We start from the raw sequence: 27,904 nt of genomic DNA on the forward strand, positions 1-27,904 counted from the left end.
TTCGGTCTCTCGCCATCCAGATCGGTGACGAATCTTTTATTTTCCGAAACACAAACCACAAACAGTTTTCTCCTTTTTTTAATAATTGCATTTTATTAATTGAAAACAAAAAACAAAAAACAAAAAAAATGCAAATTAAACCCAAAAAATAAAAGAGCAAAAAAAACGTATCATTAGGTAAGACAAGGCGAGAGACATTTAAATAAGAAGAGTTCCACGTTGGTGAGGACAAAGGTGAAGGCGGGTGGATGGTGGGGGGGGGGGCAGGCTGGATTATGTACACGGTTTTCTCACTGCAGGACTGGCAAGCCCCGTAAAGGGAGGGGTTTGAGGGGGGGTTGGGGGGGGCTCAAAGTAGCAGGTCGGAGACACTGAAAACACCAGAGAGAAAGGCACTATCCAGAGAGAACAAGAAGAACACAAACACAGTAAACAAACACACACACGGGAACAGGAAGTCAACAATCGACGGGAAAAAAAAGTAAAAAAAAAGGGCTTGACCACACGTTGGACCAAGAAACGAAAAAACAAAAACAATACAAAAACAAAAAAGGGAAAAAATCTTTTACATTATTTAAGCTGATCTCTCAACTTGGAGCATAAAAGACAATCTCTCAGTTTTCTGGACTGTTGTGCCAGCTGCACATCTGCACTGGTGATTAACACAATGTGATTATCTCAAACTCTGCCTCGTCTCTACGTGCACGTGTATCGAGGAGGAGAGCGTCTGCATGCATGTAATGAACGTGTTTGAATACGCATGTTTAACTTCCTGTACACCCCCCCCCCCCCCCGCTCTCTCTAGCTTCTCTACGAGTGAGTATCGATGACATCACTGCCTCAGCGTGTCTCTTTGTTTTGAAATCCCTTGCGTGGTTGTGTAGTTCACTTCTCAGACCTCGCTTCCCTCATGTTAATGTCTGTGGACGCAGTCAGCTACATTCACTGCCCAGGTGAAAATGGCTGCAATAAATACATTGGCTTTGAAAAGGTGGCTGACCTTTACACGGGGCTTTGTAATACAACAGCTCTTGCAGCATTGTGGCTCCACCTGCTTCCCCACAGGGTTTCGACTCTTCGGAGGTTTCTCCACATTAACGTTGACTTTTCTTTTTTCTCGTTAGCATTACAGACACGAGAGAAACCTTTTCCTTCTCAAATGGAACTCGTGACCCCCCCGTACATGTCATGCTGTGTTATCTGAGAGCCCTCAGATAGATTCAGAACAAACAGAAAGGAAACACTGACATCTCAGCACATTCTAGAGCTACTAGGTCTTATCCAGACTAACAGAGGATTGAACATAATTTACAAATGGAAAAAAAAAAACAATTTGATGAGAGGTAAAACAGACAAACACATACAAATATATAATATATATTCTTAAAAAATGGATTCTCTCTATAGTTGATTTATTTATACAGCCAATGGCTGATGTACAATGCTCACGTGCCAATGAACTTAAACATGGAAACTTGCTGTACTGTAGATGGCATCATTTCTTTTTTCCTCTCTTTTCTTTTTTGTACAATTTTTTTAAAAACCATTTCATCTTTTTTATATTTTTATTGACTTTTTTTCTTTAAAACAGAGTTAGGATTTATCGGTAGGCATTTCATTTAGGAGATTAAAACAACATGCGGCAAAGGAAGAGAAGAAGAAGAAAAACACAAAAAAGAAGAAAGGCAGAATGTTAAGAAGTGTAGGAGAAGACGGGAGCAGCCGTGGTGGGAGCACTGGGATCGTTTGGTTTTCTTCATGGTCGGTGCAACTACTCTTTAGTTTCTCCGCATCTCGGTTTCCCTCAGCGACGGTTCGATTCCTCGCCGCGGTGCTCCCTGGGGGGGGAGAGGGGGGGGGGGGGGCGACATTCTCAGCACAAGTAAAAGTTGATTTAGCTCCGCTGCCTCCCACACGGCGACGCCCACGGCAGCTCTGCTCCCGTTTAATATCTCTCTCTCTCTCTCGTCGTTCAGCTTTTCGCTCTTCCTGTCTGCTCCTGATATCATGGAATGGCCGAGAGGCTGGGGTGGGGGGGGGGGGGGGATGGGCTGATGAAGAACGATGACGAAGATGATGATGATGGTGGTGGTGGTGGGGATGGTTGCCGTGTTGTGGTTGTTGTTGTTTACATGGTCGGACTGTTTACATGTTCCGATTGACAGGCGTGACGTAGTTGCGGGGGAACATGCCCGTCAGGCCGTGGCAGCCTCCTTTCCACCAGTTGGGGTCGGAGTTGTCCAGGACCTGGATGAAGTCGCCGCGCCGGAAGCCCAGCTCGCCCTCCTCCTGGGGGTCGAAGTCGAAGAGCGCCTGCACGTACGTGGGATGCTGTGAGGAGGAGGAGAGAGGAGAGAGGAGAGGCTGTAGAGCCGGTCGGCCAAAGTCACGTTACGAATCCGGAATTCAGCAAAAACACAAAAACTTCAGAGACATTCACAATTTAAATTCATCACGAGGTTATGAGTTATGAGTGTAAAAGTTCTGCCAAGTTAAAAACACTGAAGTCACGTTAGCAGTTTAGCAGAATGACACAAAAAACAACTGATTCTGTGAGAACTCAGGAGGACGGGTGGAGCACAGGTGGTGGAAGAACCCATTCACTTGTGTAGTGGATTCAATTCAGGGGGTGGAGCCAGGATTAGTTTCCCCTCTCTCTCTCTCTCTTTAACATGAACAATTCAATGAGACGTGAACCTCTGGACGAGCAGCTGCTGATTCATGCGTCTCACAGATTCTCTCATTGTTTATTTGAAGCTTTAACAGCATCACTTTCAAAATGTTTCATTTCAAAACCTGTTGAATTCATCCGGTGAACTCGTCCTGAACCAACCAGACGTTTAATGTTTCTCTCTGATCATTTTCTCTTCGACCAATTTATGACAGAATGCATTGTGGGTGAGCGGCACTCAGGGTAATGAGAGACGGAGCACTTCAACCAACAACATTAACACAATAGAATTATGTGGTGAGGCCGAAAACCAACATGCTGCAGCATCGAGAGCTTCACTACGGGGGGGGGGGCGCTCACGTGTACAATCTGCTGAGTCACAGTTTATCATTCTGTCATGAATCCTCATTGCTCTGCTCTCACCTGGGGAACCTGCTCTATCTCTCGCAGAAAGATTTGCTGATTGCGGGAGACGGAGGTGGTGCGGTGATACTCCACCAGCTCGTTGAGGGAGTTGAACTTCACCACCCACAGGAAGTACTTTCCAGCTCCGTCACGGAGGACCTTGAAGTGCTGGACGTCGTTTCCAAACCTGCGGAAAGAGGAGAGGAAAACTGTGAGGAGGGGGGGCGGGGGGGGACTTCCAACGGTATTTAGAGAAGACAGATTTGAAAAATGAAGACATGTAATTCAGATCCTTCACATGAAACCTGCTGTGACCTGATGATGTGATTGTGGAGGTCAGAATGGAGACGTGTTAAAATAAGAGGACATGATCTCTGCACGTGGCTGATCCCCAACTCATAGAGTGATAACCGCCTGGCACTGGCCACCAGGGGGCAGCACAGAGGCTCCCCGAGAAAGGGGGGGAAGTGGCTGTGACTCAGAAGCACCAAGTATGGAAACAGATTAACCTGAGCAGCTCTGAGGAGACGCCCCTCTGATGCACGAGGAGTAACGGTGAGTTGTAGTTAACAGAGAACAGAGTGAGTGCTTACTTCACGGAGAGAGAGAAGTCCCCCGGTGCACTCTCGCTCTCCCTGATGAGGAAGGCCCCGTCGTGCCTCTGTTTGTTGAGCATCTCCTCGGCTTTGGCTCGAGGAATCTTCCCGAAGAACCACCTGGAGGAGGAAGCACCACAGGTCAGAGGTCAGAGGTCAGAGGTGGCTTGGCTCAAACCAAAGAGGCTACAGAGTCATTATCATCGTCCTAAGTAAAATAATAAATACACATTCAAGTGAATAGAAACATTTGGAAATGGAACAATGAGTTGTTTTCTAGAAGTATATATATATTATTGGAATATACCTCAGTTGTGTCATTGAGGGGCTGTGACTTGTTTCATTGGATTACACTCAGTGTAATGAAGAAGTCAAGTTCAGCAGGAATTGAGCAAAAGGCAATGTACACCTTTGACTTAGTTAACACCCACAACCACACTCCTCTGAGCAGGTTGCACTATAGGGGGGGGGGGGGCGCAGCAATAACACATTCAAAAACACATTTAAAAATAAAGGTGGATTTCCTGTTGACTGACACGTTTGAATTGAAGAGAACAGATTAGATGTAATAAGTTAAAATTATCCACGAACTGAGTCAGTGGATCCAGACATTTACTGGATTCGACGGTTCTTAGTGAGAGGGGGGGGGGGGGGGGTGATGAGGCTTCATTCAAAATGCGAAAAGCACAAAACTGGAAAACAAACCAAGAAACAAGACGAAAACAAATATCTCTAAGTCGACGGCTGGGAACAAAAACGTGCGATTTCCGAATCATCCCATGTCCTGAACTGCCCCCTGCTGCTTTCCCCAGCACCCCCCCCCCCCCCGCCTGAATGGTTAATACATTAACCTGTAAGAATGCAGTTTCAAATAAGTTTTGAAACTCACCTTACGCGTCATAATCCATTTGAGGACATTCAGGAATCGACAGAAACTGAACCTTCACTCAAACAAAATACTGCAGACATTTTCCAAAGTTCTTAAATCTTATCTAACATTTACTCCGAATGTCCTTTGGCTCATTTTGACCTTTAAACCTTCCGTGAACTCACCAGGACTGAGCCTCCACAAACCAGGAAGTAGACAAGATCATTAAATAATAACAATGTTCTCCATCTTTGATTCTATAGAGCATCAAATAAAGAAAAGCATTTAAAACTTCAATGTCTACTTTATAATCACCTTTGCAACGGCACCTGTGTATTTTTAGCTGGAGGTGTGCAGCTCCTACGTCACAGAGCGACACCCGGACAGAGGGAACGAGCGAGCGGGATGAAGATGGAAAGAGGGAGGAAGAGGCGAATGGGGGACAAAGCCAGTAAAAGCTCTTTACTTGTGTAAATAATTAAAAAGTACAGTCAGCCAAAAGATGACATCCAGGCTCTTTTACACGTAGGTGAAAATCAATAATGAAATGGTCAAATCTCCTAATCTGCTTCGGGTCTGAGTCCAGAAGTGAGTCTCCTCATCTAGAAGTGATAGTGCAGAAATTAATGGAGCCCAGGAAACGACAGGAATATCATTCTCTCTCTCTCTCTCTCTCTCTCTCTCACTCACACAATCCCTGTGAGGTGAAAGCTCCAGAGCTTCTTTCACACTACGGATCAAACAGATGCTACAGATCCTGGTGGGACTGGAACCCAACGCTTCCAGTCCCTTTGGACAGAGATTGTTTTAGTTTGAAAATGCTGCTTTCAAAACGTAACGGTGTGGGAGTGGCCTTATTCTGATTTTCACACAAAGCTACGCGTCAGCAACAAAACCAGAGCTACTGGTGGGCTGTGGATCTGTGCACACTTGGACTGGGAGGAGAGCAGGGCTGTATTGTGCCCACAGCTGTGTGTGTGTGTGTGTGTCTGCTGGCCTGTGTGTGTCTGCTGGCCTGTGTGTGTGTCTGCTGGCCTGTGTGTGTGTCTGCTGGCCTGTGTGGGCGCCGGGCGACACTTCATTGTCACCACATCGGGGGACAAAGGCACACTGCTGCCACATCATCACCATTACCAGTGTTTCTAGTGGAGCCTGTTTGTGTTCGAGTCCACATTTAACAGCAAACCCACGTTCTCTCTCTCTCTCTCTCTCTCTCTCTCGTTCTGAAACAAGCTGGAAACCCCACGTGTTGCATCACAGTGAATCAGAGAAGTGCAGCAGATTCTTCTTCTGCACAAACTGACTCACATCACACTGAAAAGTGGGCGGGGACACCGAGGCCATCTGAGCAGAACAACCTCTCTCACTCTCACTAAACACTGACATGGATCAGGCCTTAGTGGGAATTTGGCTTGAATGCAATTTGGAAAACTCTTCAGAGACATGAGGAGGAGGTGTTAGACTAGTTCTTCACACGCCAGTTGGGGTCAATTACCTTTTTTCAAACTGGGTACAGTTATATTTGATATCAAAACCATGAAATCATGTGTTTAAACTCATCACTGGTATTTGTAATGCTCTCCTAAGTGTGAGGTTACAAGAAGCCCCCTTAACAGATCTGCTTGTTTTCTTGTGTAGACATTTGATCTGCAAACGCACGATAACGTTTCTGTCCCAACCCGTCCAAGAGGAAACTAACTGATCCCAGGCCTGTGCAGTGTTGAATCAGCGACTGCTTACAAATAGCACAATACATATTCAGACCCATGCCTCAGATCACAGATCCTGGCCTTATTTGAAAATGAAAAATGCTTTAAACCCCAAATTACAATGAAATTGGTTCAGTGGTTTTTGCGATGATGAAAACATTGCGTAATTAGTGTTGGCACTTCTCTTCTGCTTGTATATTAACTTATAGAAACACTGCATTACGTATTTAAAGTGCTGATAACGTTATATAAAGGCTGTTAACATCCTTGAGAAGCTACACGATGATACTGATGATGTGAGACGCAGCTGGATATCGATTCCACTATTAACACGTGAGCATTATCGCCACACACAAAGGGCAGATGGAAAAAAAAAAAAAAATCAACAGCGGTAAAGACGCTAAAAGAAAGAGGCCGGAGCACAATGAGCCTCTGACGGCTCCACAGCTCTGATGCAGGGAGGTCAATATTCAATTAAGAGCAAGAGGCCTCGAGCACATTAATAAAGAGAGAGAGCTAATCTGGCACCGAGCGCAGGGCCAGAGGTAATGTCCTCTAAGGATTCTGTGAGGCGTTGTCTAAAGTGGTCAGGGGGAGAGAGAGAGAGAGAGAGAGAGAGAGAGAGAAAGAGAGAAAGAGAGAAAGAGAGAGAGAGAGAGAGAGAGAGAGAGAGAGAGAGAGAGGAGAGAGAGATTAACCCAATTAACCTGAGAAACTGATGGTTTACGCGTTTGATTTTTCCGTTTAGTCATTCAGTTTTATGTTTAATTATCTTATTAATGTAAATATACGTTTAGAGACTTTATTTTTTTTGAATGGCCTTCTTAGTTCACATAACCTCACACCTAAATTAACTCAATTTAGATCAGCTCTGAGTGTGATTGGCTAGCAGCTGTCCCGTCTCTCCAGAGGAAGTTGGAGATTTTCAAGGTGGATCTCCAAGAGAACTTTACACATTTTCCACAATGAAGCATTTCAGGGAGAGAGAGATATTTCTACTCATGTTGAGTTCATACAAAAACTGATTGGAAACTTCAGCGATGGTTTTGATCACTTCAGCCTGGAAGAGCAGCTCCTCCTTGGCTCCATATAAGTTATGAATCTGCATTCTCAACATTTAACATCATAAATACCAAATACCGTTCAAGAAAGACTCTCTTACATCTACATTACTGTTTGAGAACCACACTGAGGCATCCAGCTCAACCTGAAGCACTTAACCTTTGTCTTTGAGTAGGTTTTCATCTTTGATGGTTAAAAGGAGTGTAGGCCTAGACAGAATGTGTATTGCACTTGTACTGTATTATACTGTCACTGTATTTTTGCCAGTTTGTGTTTGATTTTGTATTGTTACAAAAGCAACCTTGTGCAATAAAAATGTTAATTAAGATGATTTAGTCAGAGCCCTTATTTGTATGTCTCTAATTATCCGGACCCCAGAAGGGGAGGAGGGTTGGTGTCTGCACCTCCTGCAATTTTAGATGAAGACCCCTGTTCTAGAGCTTTATCAGGGGAAATTTAATTTAATTTGGCACACACAATTTCACAAATACATAAAACTCTACTTGTAGTAACATGTATGTGTAATACTCACAGATGGGGTTTCATCTCTATGTAATTCTTGGGGATGAAGCCGTCTTTTCCGTGTAGCTCGGCCTTGTACCAGTTCTGATCACACTCTTCATTTAATACCTGGTGTAGACGGGGAGGAGAGGAGAGAGAAGTTGTTCAGGTTAGTGCCACGTAACCAACATTAACAATGGAAAAGCAAGCGCACTCTCCTAAATATAGCTTTTACGACAATCAATTTAATTTCCTGTGACTTCAGAAGGTGCGTGTCGGAGAACTGCCGAGCAAATATTGAGTAACTCCACCACCGACGGCAGAGGAGGCAAATAGAACCTGAAACCACGGCCAGTACTTCAGATTCAGAAGATGATGAGATTCTAACTGGTTTATAGAACAGTTGTGTGTTTGTATGTGACGTGTGTAGCATCAGGTATCAGTGACACAGCTGTGACTCATTTCTGACAGCTACTGAAGGTGTGGGGGGGGCCAGTGGTGCGTCCATGTGTGTCCAAGTCAATATTAAAAGTATCTGTGTGCTGGTAAATTTGAAGGAAATCAACCTTCACGCTACAGCAGCTGCAGAAATGGTTCTAACGAGTTTGGTGTGTTTAAAAAATAGGAGAAATGTTCCCCTCAAGTGAACGTCAGGTCATCGATGCTGTGTTTGGGTTATTAGAAGCCATTAGAACCTTATGTAATATTATATTTCTACTGCAACACCATTAAGAGTAGGTTTGTTTCTTAGAAGCAAAACACAGCAGATTCAGATAAAGGGACAATAGTGAGGAGAGTTAAACTACTTTTCCTCACAAGGCTGCACAAGCTGTAAAAATCACGGTTGCACTTCTGCTTTTCAGAAGCAACTTTTCGTATTCAGAGGAAAATCCAGCCACAGCTCTGACTCATCCTCAACCGGGCTTTAAATAAAACACTGAGAAAAAGCAGCTGAGGTTTATTTGATAACTTTTATCAAACACTGATCAGCAGATTGTATAAAAATCTCAAATGCAAAAGGAAAGAAACAAGACTTTTGATGCATGTCCGACTAAAACAGGTTTTTCTTTATATGCATCTATTTTCTAAATCAGATAATTTTGTTTCCTCGCTCCGCCGCTCTTCCTAAATTCATAATTCCCCCCCCACCCAAACCCGAGGCAGCTGTCCCGTGTGCACTCGGCCAGCTGTCCTCGAACCTGGCAGAAGACTTGGACTGAAAACCTAAATAGGGGCGGGGGTGCGAGTGCCTATCTATGTACAGTGTGTAACTCGGTGGACTTGCAGATATTGGGGTAAACTGTGGTTCAAAGAGACGTGAAGAGTCAAACAGGGTTCGTCTGTTTACAAGAGTCAATGCAGCGCTGTCAGAGCCAAGACTCAAACAAAGGGCCTGAGCCTCTGGGCTGTGTGTTGACACACCAGACCGACCTTTAAGAACCGATGCTTTCACAGGGACACTGTTCCAACACTGTGTGGCCTTGTGGCCGGCGGGCCGCCGCCATGCGAGGCTCTGTCAGCTCACGGTCTGATGATGGCACGACATGAAAGTTCAGGGCGTCAAAGATATTAAAATTCATCCTTCTGGGACCAAGAGTGTTTGTGTTAAATATCCTGGCTGCACAAGCTATTGGTTAAGATTTGTCAAAGAAAGATATGCTGCTTGTATGAAATGGACTCATCCACACAGCTGTTGAGACATCTCACTCAGAAGCCACAAATTACAGCTTCACGGTGGAGCCAGAGGAAACATCAGGTGATCGTCTGAATCAGGAGAATTTCATGCTAATTCTCATTCATAGCAACATGATGCTCGAATAACTAAAAAAGGTCAAAAGGGGGAAAAACAAACGAGTCAAAACAATAAAATTGTGACACTCAGCAATACTGCGTTTACCATTTTACCATCATGCTAAAGAAACCACAGCAAAAACCGTGAGGGCCAATGGGAGTGTTGGGCCTGAGCAGTATTCATACTGTGAACTTTAATAGTACTCCTCTTTGCAGTACCTAACAAAACATGAGCACACTCTGCAAATCTTGTACTTTGTGACACATCCAAGCGTTTGTGTTCGCTCCCAGTCGTCGTGCTCTGACACTAAGTACTGACTCACAGGGAATCTAATTTCGAGACGCTAAAAACAACGCCCTGGGCTCCGAGTCATGAGCAACATGTGACGCTGCCACTGACTGATGTGCTCGATCCATGTGTGCTTGAGTGAAACAGATTCGAGCAACCGGGCTCACACCACACAGCGGGGCCGGCCCTCGGGCTGCGAGCGCTGCTGAGTGGAAGGAGAGAAGGTGTCGTGTAAAGTTAGTCAGTGAGAAAGTAGAAACCACATTTTATCACATATACACACACACAAACAAGACGGGAGCACGTCTGGGACAGAGAGCAGCGAACACCGGGAGGAGAACAAGATGTGTGTCATAGGTGGGAGAGTTTTTAAGAAGTCAGGGAGACAATAGTTCACCCCCCCCCCCCCCCCCAGCTCCAAAGCACTCTCCATTAAATTAAAGTCATATCTTAACGGTCTTATAGTTAACACCCTGAAAAAGATCGGCCTTACACCGATTCACACCGTCCACATTTAACTGATGTCAGTAATAAAAAGCCCGGCTCTCCTCGACAGTGACAGAATGTGTCTGGCAGCTCCACGTGCCTCCAGCAACATGAAATAATTGCCCAGTCTACAAACCAAGTTAATAATAGAGCCCAGCAGGTGCACAGTTCAATGACTAAGATGCCCAAGTGAATTTTTTCAGGAGATTCACAAACGGACCACACACTGTATAAACAAGCAATACTACTGAACCTATTATTATAATATTTTGATGATGCTTACAGATTTGTGACAAAGCAAAGTTTGAAGTTTCATCCGTCTTGTTTACACTCTGACCCAGGATCTGCCACGTGGAGCTTTTGGTAACTGTCGTATTTTGATTTCGCTAAATGCTGTGAAAACTCCAGAAGCACATTATGATTGAGACGTAAAGAATCTGCATGTCAGGATTACATAAACATGAACCTTCAACATCCCAGTGCACAATAACACTCAGCTGACAGCCAAATGGAACTAATTGGGGGTGTCACATGTTGTGGTGTTTACATAAACTCTTTTGTTGTTGTGGGACGACGACTCAGATGACAACAAAGTGTCGCTTGGCTCTTGAGGATCCACTAAATCAAACACAAGACGAAGATGTGAATCTCAAGCTCGACACAGAAAAGATGCACCGTTGCACAACAAGCATCTTATAAAAAAATAAAGCATAAAAACATGTCGTCGTCTTCTACACAAAACAGAACTCGTGACCAAACACACGTTGTCTTAGAGAGTTGATGATAAACCACATCATGAATCACTCTGATGTGAATAGAAGACGCAGCTTTGTCTCTGGCTCCATCATAAAACCACCAAACTATGTGACCAGACATGTTTCCACTGTTGTGGTGCAGCAGCTTGAAGTTCCCTCCTGGACGGTGTGTGATGTGCACAGCAGTGAAGCAGTTGTGTAGCCGTTCAGCTCGTGTACGACTCAATCGACAGGATACACAATGTTGGTTTAATCCACAGGAAAGAGGCGAGTGTGAAAACAAGGATTCACAGTCTCACATCAGATTCTACACCAGACGATTACTTGGATCCGAGCTGTCTCTAGGCAAGTGGTGGAGATACTGTGTCGGGGGGGGGGGGGGACAGTTACCCTTCGTCTCTAGTGTTTGAACAAAGCTAAGCTAACCGGCTGCAGCCTCATGTTTGCCGTTCAGAAATGAAACTGCTGTTGATCTTCTCACCAAACTCCAATAAGTGAGTCAGTGTATTTCCCAGAATGTAAAACATTTGCTTTGAGTCGAGCTCTACTTCTTCTGGTGAGACTGAAACCTGTGACCCGTCGTCTTTTCAAGCTCTGACACATTTGCTCAGCTTGTTGTAAAAGATAAACACAGTCGACCCGGATATTAAAACAGTGACTCTCACCAAGAAAGTGTTCATGCATCACGTTAAGTGTTCGCTTTATGTCCTCAGAGCCACATTTTAACTCGCTTACGTCTGACGACTCTCAAAGTGAAAGAATGGCAGCTCGTGAGGAAAAGCAGAAATAAAATATTTGCTTGGCTGGCAGTTTTTTTCCTTTTTTCAAACCAAACAGAAGAGGAGACAACCGCAGCTTTGTGTGAGACTGAGCTCCGTCCCTTTGTTCCCAGCTGAGCCAGCATTGTGCTGCAGCACTTCTGTGGATGACAGACATCCCACCCCCCCCCCTCACTCCCTCCCTCTCTCATTTTATTTTGTCTTTTTAATCTGATTGAGCCACAATAGTTGTAAGAGTTGGTTTTTGAGAGGCTAAGGTTCAGGCCGTGGATTATCTCCTCCACAGCTGCCACTGCAGACAGCCAGGCCCCCCCCCCCCCCCCCCTTTATTTCACTTTCACACACAAACCTGTATGTGACGCTCAACATGTGTAGATGTCACTGACATGTTTATTTATTTGGTGCATCTCTATAAAAACCCACAGAATTACACAACATCTTGGGTTTCCACGTCAGTAATAATCTTCCCAGGCTGCGTTGTCTTCCCACTGGAGATTTATTTAATCAGATGTGGAGAAACCGATGTGACATAATAGGATTTCTCTTCTTTCTACTGACACGGAATGAAAAACCAAGAAGGCGACTTGCATCCTATAATCATTTTAAAGGATTTATGTTATTTAGAAGGACAGACATTATGACTAAAGGAGGGAGGTTGCTGTAACAAGTGACCTGTAGTGATGGGTCAGCACAGGACGTGTGTGGGCTAAATATCTGAATTAATGCTGATACCAAAGCAGAGCAAACACAGATTAATTTGGACAGATTAAATTAAAATCCCTAATTTCCTATTCCTGTCAGTTCAACCCAAATGTCACCTAGTAAATCCTTCTCACAAAGTAATAACAATGAAGTGTACAAATGGCTTCTTCTAAACACAAGATGGAGTTGGAAAGTGAAGTCCAGTGACAGGCAGTAGGGGCAGAGAAAACAAGATGCTAAATAAACCACAAGTCTGCACGGCCCACACGGGATTGTAATAAATCAGCAGCAGGGATTACCCTGGAGTGTGAGTTAATCTCAGTGTGCGGCCAGTCAGCCAGATATAAAGATAGACGAGCTAAAGCTTCATCAGACCCTCCGAGGCCAGAGCTTGTTGGCGCTGCCATTTTTAATAAACTTGGTCGTGCTCCTTTCTGCTTGTTTGCTCTGCAGGTGGAAATCGTGACAACATTAAAACGATGCTTGGTTTTATTATCGGATCACAGAAAATGGTCAATAACAAGAGTGTACCTGGAAAATGTCAAAGAGGAAATACAGTCACAGAATGACGCCGCAGATCTTTACTTATTAACCAAAAACATTGTTTGTTACAAAATACAAACCCCAGTTCCACAGACTCAGACCGATTGAGTAAGGACGTGGTTTCTGGTAAGTTCTGCCCTCTAAATAACATATCTGCATGACTAAAACCTGTTTCCCCTCAGTTCATGTGAATACGCTGACTAGAGAAGATGAGGAACTTTAAAAAAATATAAGAAGTAGTCCGATTAAGTCAAGTCCTAAACAAGAGATGTTCACAGACAATACAGGGGTATCAGGCGGGACTGGATCCAAGTACATGCCTGACCACATGTGTGTGGCTTTCCAGTAGGAATGGAATTTGAGGCCTGGTATTTTGACATGCAGGCAGCTGGGGGTGAGCCACGCTGAGGCACCAGATCTTACACAGAGGAGACACTGACCCCCACTCAGGACAGTACACAGACGCTGTGGGATCAGGTCTTTGGAGAAAGTGGGTGATGCTGGTGTTAAAAACCCTCAGCGTGTTATCACAAAGGATTAAATAATGACCTTACTCCAGACCAGGGCCTGAGGAACCTCTGGCATTTGGGTCGTTCACGCAACAGTTTGACACGAGGTGCTATGAAAAGGTGAAGATATGTTCGAGCAAGTACCATCATCATCACTATCACCTGACATCAGACGTCCACCCAAGGAGGAGCAGTTCCAGGAATCACATTAGAGAGGTTAGTGAGACGTGTTCAATAATTTAGTATTACCCCTGAAGGATGGCATTAAAAATGGAAATAGCCCTTTATGGGGGAAAGGTTCCCAACCCTGCTCAGGACGGAGGATGTGGAGAGAGACAGATTTAAATATCCCAACCGGCTTTGGGGGTGAGATGAGTAAGACCCAGAAAAACCCTGTTTTTGCTTTGTTTAGAATAACAGTATTAGAAAAAACCCACATAAGCCGTTAAAACAAGTTTTACCTCTTTAGCTCCCAGCAGGGAGGCTGTAGACTTACATCGTGACGGGCCAGAGCAAAGCATGAAAACCTGGTGCAGAAGAACACAGATTACACTGGATGCTGGCAAATAAAAAGCTTATGACGTTCGTCTAATTAAAATAACGCTGGAGGCCATTAGCACGAGGGGAATCTCCTTTGTGTAGCACGTGGAGCAGCGACTGTAGCTTCAAACAAACAAACACAAAACCTCCCATCCAGGGAATGAAGACAACACCTTGGACAACCGGCAAAAGAAACAACAACCCCACAACTGGAGACCCAGAAAATACTTGCACCATACCGTCGGTTTACATAAGTCTGATATTGATTTAATAACTGGAAGTCGATGGGCCATTTTAAATAAACCAAACTAAACAATTTGATACTGATGCCTTTGATTTGTTTATTCTTCCCTTTTAGTTCCGACCAAAATATATATATTTTTTAATAATTTGAATTCTGCTGAATAGGCTATTGTAGGAAAGAGTAACCCAGAGTGGGGGAGGGGGGGTGTTGCATGAAGTCCCTAACAGCCTTTGGATCAATGTGTCCACGATGCAAAAGTTAGTGGGGGGGGGGGTAGAATAATGCAGCAGGCAAACTCTAACAGTGGAAGTATGATAACTGATATGGAAGGATAAGTTTGGCTTAGCCCCGGCTCCTCTCAACATCAGTTTGATTCAGGCAGCTGGGTTGAGATGGAGGGGGGGGGGCTCCTCTCTGACATGATGCTGTGGTTTATCACAGCTTGAATTCTCAGCAGAGTTTACGTTGGCACTGCCCTCTGACGATTCAATGCCTTCAGCTTAAAAACACGACAAAATCGGCTGTGCAGTAAACAGATGTGGCAGCTTAGAAAAGTGTGTGTGTGTGTGTGTGTGTGTGTGTGTGTTTAGGAATAACTCTTGAAGTGATATGTAGGATTGAGGATCTGATTGTTGCCGAGCTTCAACAGCTGCTGTTGGAGAAGCGAACATCCTCCGCTGGCAAACTACAAAAAGGCAGCGTCAGCCAAAGGTTGAGGATCAATCACGTCACAGAACATGGATCGTTAGAGACTTATCAATCGTGTATTTTGTATTTATTAAATCATGACACCAACCAGATTTTGTCGGGACTATCTTTCTCTTTTATGCTGAGCAGAGTGGGGGCTAGAGAGCAGAGAGAAGGAAGCCACCAGAGAGAGAATGATAACGTTTGGTTTAAATACAGCTGTCAGTGTCTTTGTGGCACATCAGGAGGGATGAGAAGGAGTGAGGCCTAATTACAGCTCTGACTCACACTCTTACACTACAGAGAGTTGTTGCAGTGAGAAAAGAAGCAGATGGAGCTGGAGAGGAGGTAAAAAAAAATAAGATTCAAACAGTGACAGAAGCTGCGAGAGAGAGGGAAGGAAGGAGGGAGAGAGCAGAGGAGGAAGACAGTGGACCAGTGAAGAATCACAATCCTTGTGATCAGCTTAGGAAAACTCCTCAAGGGCAAATAACACAAAATGAGGGCATCTCTTTTTCAGAGCAGCCAAACTCGCTCAGTTTTATTCTGCAGCGTGCGCCCTCCTCCATCTGCGGTAGCTCACTAACTGAATGCCTTTTTGTGATTCCCCATCAATCCACTGAAAGGGAAAGCTGTCTTTTCATTCAAATGCTGCAAAGCTTCTTCTTTGTTCCCATTACATGTACCTGCAGCTAAAATATGTTTTTTATTGTAAACAAACCACCACAGCTAACACAAAAAGAACGATGAAGGTTCCATCTTTGTTCTGATTGTTGTTTTTTGCCCAGAGAGACACAGACTGGACAGTGTTAGTCTGAGGGACATCTAGTGAGATGTTTATGTCCACGTGTGACGATCAAAGACACAGATTTGTCCTAATTCCTGCTCCAGACGGCTGATGATGACATGAGCTGCACAATTCGCCTGCAGTTAATTTCAGAATTAGAGTGTGTCTATGGGGCCTGCATCCGTCTACAGGGGCACGTAACACTGTTTCACAAGCTCATAGCTTGTGGTGAATCTGTATCATGGCTGATAATCAAAATCTCAATCCAGAACCTCGCTGCTGAGCTCTATGCTGCCCTAAAAACACTCTGTTGTGTCTATGTGCTCAAAAATGCAATCGGATAAGAGGCTAGACTGTGATGATCAATATGTCCATTAATTGTCTGATAGAACATCCACAGGCTGTTCCTGAGCAAAGACACTCACTGGATCTGGCAACATGTGAGCAAGCAAGCAGCAGAAATACAGGGAGCGAGAGAGTATCCATTTGAGAGAGCAGCTTTCAACCCCAGCTCCAGCACGGGCGTGAGTGCTGACACATTAAACCTTGCCCAGCTGGGCAGCTATTAGCCCAGAGTGGGTAGTTGCTGGGACGAATCAGTGTCAGCCAGCTAGGCCTGCTGCCATATGTCGACTTGGAACGTTTTCTTAGAATTCATAGACGTAAAAATAAGCCAACAACGAGAGGGGAGAAAGGCCAGAATGGTCACTGCAAACACACGACTCTCCATTACTAAGCTAAGGCAATATTTGCAGTTCCATCTTCCACTGGCGCTGCAAACAACACGCCTGCAGGTGAGCACGTCTGCTCCTCTGAAGAAGACCACCACCGTCCTCCCAGCTCTCACACTGGTTTGGCTACTACTGTTTTACTGAGGAGAATCAATATAAGAGCTCAGTAAAGTGTAAACATGGAAAGCAACACCAGTACGATCGGAATATGAGCTCAGGTATAGAATATACTTCTGTTTGGAGGGACGGCCGTAGTGTTGCTTCCATACAAGGTTTTTAATGTGATTAGAACTTAGACACCAGTCGGGTTGCATTTGTTGTGTTGAGAAATCACATTCTGAAACACAATTAAACGTGTTTCTTTGTCCTTTGGCTATATTCCATAACAAGTCCCTAGAAAAAAAGTAGTTTTCTTACATTAACAATGTCACACAGTTTTAATTACACAAGGAAGACGAACGAGGAATAAGAAGAAAAAAAGAGCCGGAACACTTATCGGAGCTTTCTCCCCAGAGATTCAGCTTTTAATTAGAAAACAGCTTGTTCCTATGCAAATGTGAAGCGAACACACGCAGCCTCTTGGACTCCAGTGAGATCCTACGAGGCCTTTGGCAGCGGCAGTGGGGTGAGTCGCAACTTTATCAAAGAAGTGCACGATGAGCAACCCAGCAGCGATTTATTGCCCCCCCCCCACCAGCCAGCAGTCTTCGGTACAGTTGCTTCACAGAGCCGGCCAAGGAATCCACAAGAAAACCACAGCTGACTGGAACCTCGAGTGTTTGGGAAGGAAAGGAATCAAAAAAGCTGGATTTGGATCCGGAGAGCTCAGTCCCTAATGACGGCTTATGAGTTTGTTGGGATTTAAGACGTTCAGGCGTCACAAGGAAGCGCCGATACAACTCTCCAGTGGTCAAGTGGACGGGGGAAGGGAAATCAATACGTAAGCACTAATAGGCAATGAGGGAGCCATTAATCAGAGGAGGGTGGTGGAGCTTCAGAGGTGGTGTTAGAGTAACGAGGCTAAAAGCTCTCTCCTCTTCTACAACACGACCCAGAGAGAAGTACAAGAAGACGTCTGTCACAAGCAGAGTCTAAAGAAAAAAGATGCTTGGATTTCTAAATGTCTGTGTCACAACAGTCTGTGCATTTGTGTGTAACTCCAGTATTGTGGACATTGTGTATTTTTGTGGGCAACAAAAACACTGAGATCTCCTGCCTCAGTGTCCTCTCTCCACTCTCCTGCTCACTTTACACCGTTACAATAAACACCAGTTATTAGGACCTGAACACTACTGAAGTTTACTTTGTGTTTGGCTTTAGAGTTCATGAGACACGGATGTAAACACCAGGACATCAGGGTTAACGAGTCTGGAACGATCCAGATACATGATGCGACATAAATCGATTAATAACTAAACACATGTGATTGTCAGTTTGTGTGTGAGGAGCGACAGAGATGGGGCAGACACACACAGCACACACTGAAGATTATCACACAACACACTTCATTGTTGCAGAAGGAGCGACGCCCCCTTTATACAGGAAGATATGAATTCAGACGTTTTTTTTATAAAGAGCGGTGAGTGATTAGAAAACAGAGGAGCAGAATCTCTTGTTGACCAGCAGAGTACAACCCCTCGATGCCGACCACCGTTATAAACTGACTGTTGAATCTGATTTATGAATTGAAAACCTTTTATAAATTACAGCACACTTATAATAACAGTCTGAAATACTTTACAGCACAAATCATGAGGCTGGTGAAGATGCACATTGATGAAAAAGGAAATCGTGTGTAGAAATTAAATTCTTTGATGTGTCGATTATCGTTTCCTCATCTAATCACACCCCCCCCCCCCCGAGCCGGAGTGGAGAGGTGCTCAGAGATTCCCACCCCACGCTGCGGTGTGGTAGATGCACAGTGTGCGGGTTGCTGGAGTTTGCAGTGGAGACACAGGAAGTTGCCGGGGGTTGGAAGACACGTCAAACAGGATGTGTAAAGAGCTACGCTGTGGCGTTAATGTATGCACACACACGCACACACGCACACACACACACACACACACACACACACACAGACACACACACAGAGACACACTAATACTGGTTCAGACTAGACAACTGTACTGCAGACTTTAAGCCCAGGTTGACTGTGGGCTCCTGTACACCTGGAGGTAGTGTGAATGAACTTCTACAAGTTCCTTCTCAATGAAAAATACTTTCTCCACATTCAGTTGATTAGCACGTCTGAACCTAGGACATTTATTTTGGAAAAAATACCCTGAAATTGGTCGGGAAAAAAAAAACAGTTTAATATTATGAGGCGTTAAATTTCAACACTCATTGGCCCTGCCTGCTAAAATCTCACAAGCTGAATGGTAACTACTTAGATACTCTTTCAAATGCACAGTGATGCTTTGTTTTTTTATCTCCGAGATATAATTTTTCATTTCTCACTGTAATAACAACTGACATTTATTGTGAGCGGCCATTTGCCTGACATAATGAGCAGTGAGTGGCTTAATGTTCCCCCAGTGAAGTCCGGTCTAACACTGATCTGTTGTAAAGCTCCGTCACTCTGACTTTATGGCTTTATGGCTTTTCTTCGTGGTTTATGTCCGCAGTATAATGTTGATACAGTGAACAGGACTTGAGCAGAGTTCAAATAGGAAAACACTTTGAATCTGGAGGCAACAGTTTGCAGAAGTGACGAAGTGGAAAGGCAGATCTTACACCGAGCTCCGTGGTCAGAGTTCAAAGATCTGCTGATGGGAGCTTATTCTGCCGGCTAGCAGCTCTGCTAATCTTTATTTATTCAAGGAGGAAATGAGAGCAAGTGCACAGGACAATGACCACGGTCGACTGTGGCCTCCACACGCCTGCTGCTTCGCCTCCAGATCTGTGCACAGACACAGTGGCACAGTCTGGTCCTCTTAGTCATGTGAACGGGCCGAAGCAGCAGAAAGAGAAAATATAGAAATAGCTTTGAAAAACATCTGATTTGATTATATCACTGGTCAAACAACGATGAGGTCTGTAAGAGGCCTGTTTAGATAAAGCTGGTTGATTTGGATTAAATCTGAAACCTTACACTAGCTTGATATGATGAAGGATGATGGTTCACCTCTTATTGATTTTGATACTGTCATCTGCGTCTGTTTAATGCTTCAATCACAGATTCTAAGTTTGCACATGCCTCAGATTCTACAAACAAACCAAAACCAAACCCACAACTTCAAAACTGAGCACAGAATACAGGTACTTTTAAAGATAAATGTTCTTATTTCTTATCTAAATGTCACACGGCTCATCTATCTCTGGTTTCAGATCACAAGAGAAGTTGAGACGGTTGAACTTCTTGGAAACTGGCTGTAAAGATAAAACAGGAAGGTGGTGGCAGCTCTGTGTGCGACAAACAGATAAGGAGCCAAAAGCAACATGTGTAATAAAAGTTCTCACATAATTATAACAGCAGAGACGCTGCATTCAACTTTAATGGCTCTGACGTTAGTGACACAAATCACGGCAGACAGTCTCATTTCCTTTCGGGATTCCCAGTCTACATGTCTTACGCTGGCTGCCTCCTTCACGTGCCACGTGGTCCACATCCTCTGAAGGAGGTGGCCCCCTTCTTCGGGACAAGGCTAAAGTAAAACAATCAATAATGCAAATAGAGATAGAAATCAAAAAGGAAATTCTCCAGTAGATCACAAGATGTGACATTGCATTTCCTTTAATAATGATTAAAAAAGTTATTTCCATTTCCTTACTGGCAGACTTTTAGATAAATGATTAAATAAAAAGGCCCTTTCCTGAAAGCAGTAGCTTTGTGGCAATAAGCCAGAGCTGGAGGTGCCATATATTTGGCCTTGAACACAGTGAATTCTATTGAGTCTCTCAGACTTAAAGTAAATGTACCGCTAACGCTGATCACACTTCCTACATAGTCTCATAAAAGGTCCCGACCACACAGGCTTCCCTTCATCTGCATTCACCCAATGAATAATCATCCCCCGTGCAGTTCACATTCACAAGCGTGATGATGATGATATCGTGAATACAATCAGTAAAACAGATCAGCCTGTATGTCGACAGCAGCACGGCCGCCCTCTCCCACTGATACTGGAACCAGTGAGAAGTTAAGGATGCTACATACAAGCGAAGCCTGAACACAGGCCGGCTCGCTCATGAGAGGGAGCCTTTGTCCCGGGAGCTGCTTAGTATTAGTATCAGCAGACAGATAGCACTGGTGATGGAGGCAGAAGAAGCCACAAGAAAACACACTGCACCTCAGGGAGCTTCTTCTTTACACGTACTTCTCTAAATACTCGTGGGCAGCCTGTTGCACGGCCCAGGGTGAAGAAACGTGTACATCGAACACCAACGGAAACCGTGCCAAAAGATATTTTGAGCGTGTTATTATTCATGGTGCTGTTGCCAACTAAGAGAACAGTTGGTTATGTTACGGGTAGTCTTACATAACCAAATATTCCAGTGGTATACAAAGCAGAATGCAAAGAGCAAAGAACAAAGAGAGAGAGACAGAGAGAGAGACAGAGAGAGAGAGAGTGATGTAGTTTTATTTCTTGTTTCTTGGGAAATAATTAAACAAGGCAAAGACTTCAGCAGAATCACACCTGACAGCAGACAAACCACAGCCAGACTTTGTAATTGGTACCTGACTATGCATGAGCTCATTTTCACTTCTTTCGAAACCAGGATGTTGTCATTTTTTACCAGAGAAATTATCACAATAATGATTTTGCGCTACTAAGTTGCTGCAAATTAACCGTTTACTTGACGACATCCTGGCGATAACTTAAATAACTGTCACCCAGCAAACCAACACACTTTCAACTAAAGTCTATTAGTCAAAGTTAAAATAACATCGAACGGGGTTCAACCTGTGTAGCAGGAGGTTTCAGTAAATGACACGAGCTTGTTCCATCCTGTTTCTCAGAAATTACCTGAGGCGGAAACATTCAGACTTGAGACTAATGTACGAGCACAGAGAAGAGGAATAAAAGAGGAGAATGGGATAAAGAGGATGAAAGGAGGGGGGGGGGTGGGGGTGGAGGGGGGGATGGTCTCAGACAAGCATCGTGCTACTTCAGTCTAAAATAGTGAACTGCTCCTATGGGCAAGGCAGCCAACAAATGACTCAGATGAAATGTGGACGGCGCTCGAGGCTACACTGGTGCAGGCTTTTCTTTCCACGTTTCAAATTCAGATTCTCTGGGCAGAAATAAGCTGCAAAGCATTTTGTATCTTTTAAGATTGTTCACTCACACGTATTCACCGGCTTTGGTGAAGTACGTTGGGCATAGATGCATTATATCATCATCTCATCGTGAAGTCACTTGGTGGAGAAGTGGTGGGCACCAGAGGGAACTGTCTGTTAACCTGGTATGAACGTGGTGTGCCAGCCTGGGTTTGAGGTGGATTACAGACCCTGTTCAGATCTGTATCTACATCCGTCTGTGGTGAGCCCGTCATAGGTGGACAGCTCTGAGTCGGTGATGTGGACACGTTCTTATAACAGTGTCAATGTGTCCTGGGCCACATACGAAGGACGGCCTACTCAGCTGACGTCCTCTGACTCGCTTCACTGGGTCCCATACATTGAATTATCTATGGCCACTGCCACATTATTGATTGACTGGCCAAATACAAAATCCTCTGGTCTGATGTCATCATTGTTTCTTTGAATACAGAGCAGGGATATTAATTTAGATCACAACTCGTCACTGGAGACGCATTTTAACGTCAAGTTTGATTGACAGACTTCAGAATTAAGTTTGTATTGCATTGCTTAGTGTTTTTTTGTTTTTTTTACTTCCGGCCTAGAAGCAAAGTCGATCTTCACACATATGACTGAATATGAAAAATGAAGAGGAAATCATAATGTTTCACATTACACCCTCCTCATGTTTTCTATGCCGCCAAACACAAGCTCTGCAGAACAGAGCTAGAAACTAAAAGCATTTTACAAGGACGGAAACAAATTGAGAGCAACAATATGCAAAAATTAAGGGGAACTGAGAATTTTTTGATTTAGACGACGCAGAGCATTTCTCAAAATAAAATGTTCAGTTAAATAGAAATTGCACAGGCACAGCTCTCATCTCTAATGACGTCAATTAACGGAGGAAAGGGGGAAGGGGGGGGTTGTGGTATTTCCCATTAACATGGAGGCTGGAACTCTCTCGAAGCTAGAGATCTTTCCATCAAGAGATCTGGCCACTGGAATCAAGGGGGAGAGTACAGTACTTACTTTTCTCATATGCAAATTTAATAAGAACTCACATTTAGCTCGGTGTTTCCTGAGCCCACTCTCTCTCTCTCTAGCCCCCCCCCCCCCCCCCCCCGCTGAGATAAGAAGTCTTTTCAAAACTCCCTTCTGAAATCTCTTATTCAGAGAAAATACAGCACTCATCCCCTGACAGGACAGAGCAGCCAACTTGTGCACACACACACCATATTATAAAGGCAGTAAATAAAAGCATAAAACAATTGTGCACACTACTCCATTATCAGTATTAATGGAATTTAAGGCATGACAATAATATCCTACTATACTTGACTCTGTTTAAGAAGTATTATTAAACAGTAGTAAATACAAATGATGTGTTTATTATAGTTGTGCATTATCAAAGGGGCTTTTAAAGTAAAGATATTTAGTCTGATTAATTTTCTTAAAAAGATGAGTCTATTTCTTTTTAATACACTCCTGCCTTTACATCCAGCCCTTCAGGACTTTGACTTGAAACAGAGGGATTATGACGATTGCATTTAATTCCAAAGAGAATCATTGTGCAGTGAAAATTGCATTACGTACTTTCTAACTTCTTAGCTTCCTCTTCTGGGTCAGAGAATGACATACACGCTTTTCGTGCAACAGGAAAGTAAGGCTTTGAATAAGCTTCTCATGCTGGAGGATATAGACCAGGGTTTTTCACAGAGAGCACTTTAAATAGTTCATAATGGAACCAAATCCTTACAAAAAACCTTGCAGTGTTTTTGACTCTTAAAACCTCAGTGCTTTGCTATATTCCAATGGACCCGAGCATTTAGGCCCCAGGTTCTGTGGTTCTGATGCCTCTATTAATAATCATGTGCACCGTCAAATTATGCAGCAGTGCGTTTTGTGTTTTAAGCCCAATCTGAGCTGAATGGTGTTTTTCTTTTCTTTTTCAAATGTGGGTTCAATATTAAGGAAAGTGTCTTATGATTTAAAATACCTCTCTTTATAAGATATAGTCTTGAACACTGCTGCTTCATTGTGGTGGCGGTTGCGGCTTCAATCGTACAGTTTCTTTTTTGATAAACACACGGCATAACTGGTTAAACTGCAACGGTGGATGGTTTTTTTATATAAAAAAAAAAGACGGATGTAAGAAATCAAACAGGAAGTTGACTCCAACAGCAAGAATAAACGTTCAAGCACTTCATGCTGTGATGAGTAATACATACCAGCCCCAACACTGAATAATCAAGCAGTCGTCACTTACTTTCAGGACGTCTCCCCGTTTGAAACTAAGCTCGTCTTCGGCGGTGGCTTTGAAATCGTATTTGGCAATGGCCTCCATGGTCGTTGTCACTTGCCGTCAAAACTGCTGGTTGTGGCTGCAGGTTTAAGGAACCGAGTAAAAAATAAAAACACGTATCCAGGCGTCTGTGGCCAGATGCTTCTCTCCGAGTCTCTCCTCCCGTCTATGACCCGCTCCTTTAGGGCTTAGACCTCACATAAAGGTCACAGTATGGCACCTGCAAGAAACAATGTGAAACTCAATCAGAAAAGGTAAAACTGAGGGTTAGTTATCTCCACCATGGAGGCCATGTTTGTTTTACCCCTGTCTGTTAGCCTGATGCTTTGTTTGTGTGTTTGTAAGCAGGGTTATAGAAAACTTAGTGGATGGATGGTGCAGATCAAGCCTCATTCACCCACGTGTATTAACATACAGGGTGGGAATTGCCAAAAATGTAACGATTCGATAGTAATGCAATATTTGGGCCAGGATTCAATATTATTGCGATTCTTAACATATCGCGATACAGCAAGTATTGCGATTCGATTCTGCGATATATTGCGATTCATGTCCCCCATATTATTCAAAGGCATTACGAAAAATGAGGAAAATGAGAATGCTCAACTGACTTCAAATGTCACATTTAATTATGTGAACAACATTGTCATCTACGATTAAGATTAAGATTAAGATTAAGATGCATTTATTCATCCCAAACACATGCACAGTCATGCAAAGGCACACTCATGCAGGTAGGGAAATTTAATCTCTGCTTTTGACCCATCTTGTGCAGTACACACAGAGCAGTGAGCAGCCGCGTACAGGCGCTCGGGGAGCAGATGTTAGGGGAGTAAGGTGCCTTGCTCAGGGGCACTAGACAGGGTAGGGAGACTCTTGGATTTTTGGACAGATCAATCCAGGTTCGTCTTTTGTTGTCTCTCCGTGGAGTCGAACCAGAGACAAACCAGAGACCTTCTCTGCCCATAGTCCAAGTTTCTGCCACTAGACCACCGCCTCTCCTAAAAACTAAGAAAGGGCTAGTGCAAAAACTTTGTCCTTGAACATTCAGGACACAGGACCTTTGTTATTATTTTCCGGATGATTCCAGGAGATTGCCAGGAGTCCAGTGCATGTGTGAGATGCCACACACGTACTAAAGGCTGGATCTATATGAAAAGTCAGGTTGTGGCCTGTTGTTCCTGCAGAACCCGGATCAACGATGCCACCAAAGTTCCCAACAAGCAGCCTCATCCCCTCTACACGTTCCCAGTGAACCCTCAGGTGAAAACCAGCAGCCTTGTTTAACTGGAGCCCACAGTGACACATTGGCTCAACCTGCCAGCGGCCGAGTTAAATGGATGAAGCTGCGTTATCCCATTAAGTTGTTTGCTAACATGCCGCCGTGCTGCAGCTCTGAGGGGTTCACGCTAATACAAGCGGTAAGGCCATTAAACCTGACAGCACAACACAAACACACACACACACACACACTTCTGATTGTGTGTGTCTCTAATCGCCACAGCTGGACAGTGTGACTCGTGTTGACAGGGACACACAAACAACCCGCAGCTGTAAACAGAGCTGCTCGCTGACAGGAGGACGGGGCAGAGAGAAAGGGGAAGCTGGGGCTGTGGAACCTGGCGAATTAACTTTACTCACAACGATCCCGTGACCCCGACCCGCTTCTACACCCCCGCATCCGGCGTCTATCCCCGTTTCCCAGCCCCAAGAACCCGGCTTATGTCATCAATTTCCCCGGGAAGTTGAAGGGGGGAATCGATCCAGCAAACAGACTGCGCCCAGCGTCCCGGAGCGCCGGAGCTAGCATACCGGCTAACGGCTAACAATAACTGCGATGGGGGGCTGTGACTATTAAACTTCACCCGCAGATTAGGTGCCGACAACCGGGTGGGACGATGACACCTCCGGGAGCCGGGGGGCCACTTTAAAAAGTCCCCGCCGGATGTGTGCGGACGCCTGCGGCCTGCTAGCTAGCTTCACGCCGCCGAACGCGAAAGGGAAGAAAACACCTTTTTTTCCTCGTAGCGCGAGCTGCTGCGTCGCTAGCGCGGTTAGCCCGCAAGCTAGCTCCGGCTGCTGTTCCAGGAGCAGCACAACTTTTTTGCGTGACGCGGAAAGCGAGACGGAAACTCACCGCTCGAGCCGTTCCGTGTGTCCGCGGCCCCCGTTACGACCGGAAAACCCCCTCTGGCGTGGCGATCCGCTCCCTGTGTCCCCCGGAGAGGCGGCTGACGGTGTCGGTCTGGTGTCGCTTCCACCCATAGACTGTATATATACCCGTCCGAGGAGCCTGGGGGTAGCTGTTAGCATAAGGTCTGACTGCGACGTTTGTTTCCGCTTCCTCCCACAGCAGCTTCCGCCTCGTAGGGAGGGAGGGTCCGATCTGTGAGTGGAGCGGGCCCCTGTCAGTCAAACATAGTGCTGTCACCTACTCATCTAATCATCTCATCATCTAATCATATATTCATCAATTCATCAATTCATCAGTTCATCTATTCATCAATTCACCCATTTATCCATTCGTATGAGTGGAGCAGCCCCCTGTCAGTCAAACAAACTGCTGTCAACTAATCATCCGTTCATCTAATCATATATTCATCTATTCATCCATTCTTCTAAATATCTAATCATCTATTCATCCATTCATCCATTCATCCCTTCATCTAGTTATCAATTCATCAATTCACCCATTTATCCACTCATGTGAGTCGAGCTGCCCCCTGTCAGTCAAACACAGTGCTGTCATCCAATCATCTGTTCAGCTAATCATCAATTCATCTAATTATCTAATCATCTATTCATTTATTCCTTCATCTAATCACATTCATCCACTCATGTGAGTGGGGCGGCCCCCTGTCAGTCAAACTCACAACCCTGTCACCTCCATCCATCCATCTACTCATCCATCCATACTTCAATTCATCCTTTCATCCATCCATTCATGTGACTGGAGCTCCGCCCTTTCTGCCAAACCCATTCATCAGTCCATCTACAACATGTTCCGAGGATCATACAACAGACTGTACTTCTCCACTCCAATTATTAATTTAATGTCATCCATGTTGAAGAACTTCTCCGCTGTTTGCTCCGTTCAATGTCGGGTGTCCAGGGTAAATTACTTATTCTCCACTCAAGCCTATGTGGAGAACACGTAGCCCCCCCTCTCTCTTTTTATCTATATGACTGCTTGTGTGGCTGTAGTGGATGGGCAAAGGGGGACATTTAATAATGTGATTGTAAAGTCTGGCTTTTTAACATGGGAGTCAATGGGGATTAGCTCTTGGAGCCAGGCGTAGTGGCTTCCCATGGAACTGCAGCTTTTTACACTTCTGTATCGGCCTCATCGCTCAGCCCAGGATGTTGCCCCTTGCTTCCACCCCCGTCCGAGGAGCCTGGAGGTAGCTGTTAGCTTCATCTAATCATCCAAGCCAGGGGTGTCCAAACTACGGCCAGCGGGCCAACTGCGGCCCGCCATCCAAGTACAACGTTTGTAGGAAATTGTACCTTCTGGATTCTCGTTGCTCTGGGTTTGTACCCTCGGGGTTGAATGCACTTATTGTAAAGGCCGGGGATAGCTTCTGCAAATGCGGCAGCGGCTTTTCACGCAGCTGTGTCAACGGACTCATTTTAATTTATGGTTCTCCAAGGGTTGCGCGTGTTGAGAGCAATTAGAGACGCCTTCTTTGTGTGTGGCAGTCG

General features: G+C 44.6%; 1 protein-coding gene across 4 annotated transcripts; it reads right to left on the bottom strand.

Moving 5' to 3' along the window:
- grb2b (growth factor receptor-bound protein 2b) lies at positions 1-26,524 on the bottom strand. Of its 4 annotated transcripts, none has more exons than XM_053443723.1 (7): positions 26,340-26,524; positions 24,167-24,422; positions 14,128-14,193; positions 7,844-7,941; positions 3,670-3,792; positions 3,095-3,263; positions 1-2,364 (listed from the first exon to the last, which is right to left on the bottom strand). In XM_053443723.1, exons 2-7 carry the CDS (start codon positions 24,242-24,244, stop codon positions 2,146-2,148), a joined length of 753 nt encoding a protein of 250 aa, XP_053299698.1. In that variant the 5' UTR covers positions 24,245-24,422; positions 26,340-26,524; the 3' UTR covers positions 1-2,145. The 4 variants fall into 4 exon arrangements, with proteins under 4 accessions (XP_053299698.1, XP_053299699.1, XP_053299700.1 ...); XM_053443724.1 differs by having other exon boundaries at positions 1-2,331; positions 26,340-26,523; XM_053443725.1 differs by lacking the exon at positions 14,128-14,193 and having other exon boundaries at positions 26,340-26,514.
- Positions 26,525-27,904: the final 1,380 nt, after the last annotated feature.

The sequence above is a fragment of the Pleuronectes platessa genome, chromosome 16 (assembly GCF_947347685.1).
Source record: "Pleuronectes platessa chromosome 16, fPlePla1.1, whole genome shotgun sequence".
NCBI lineage: Eukaryota > Metazoa > Chordata > Actinopteri > Pleuronectiformes > Pleuronectidae > Pleuronectes > Pleuronectes platessa.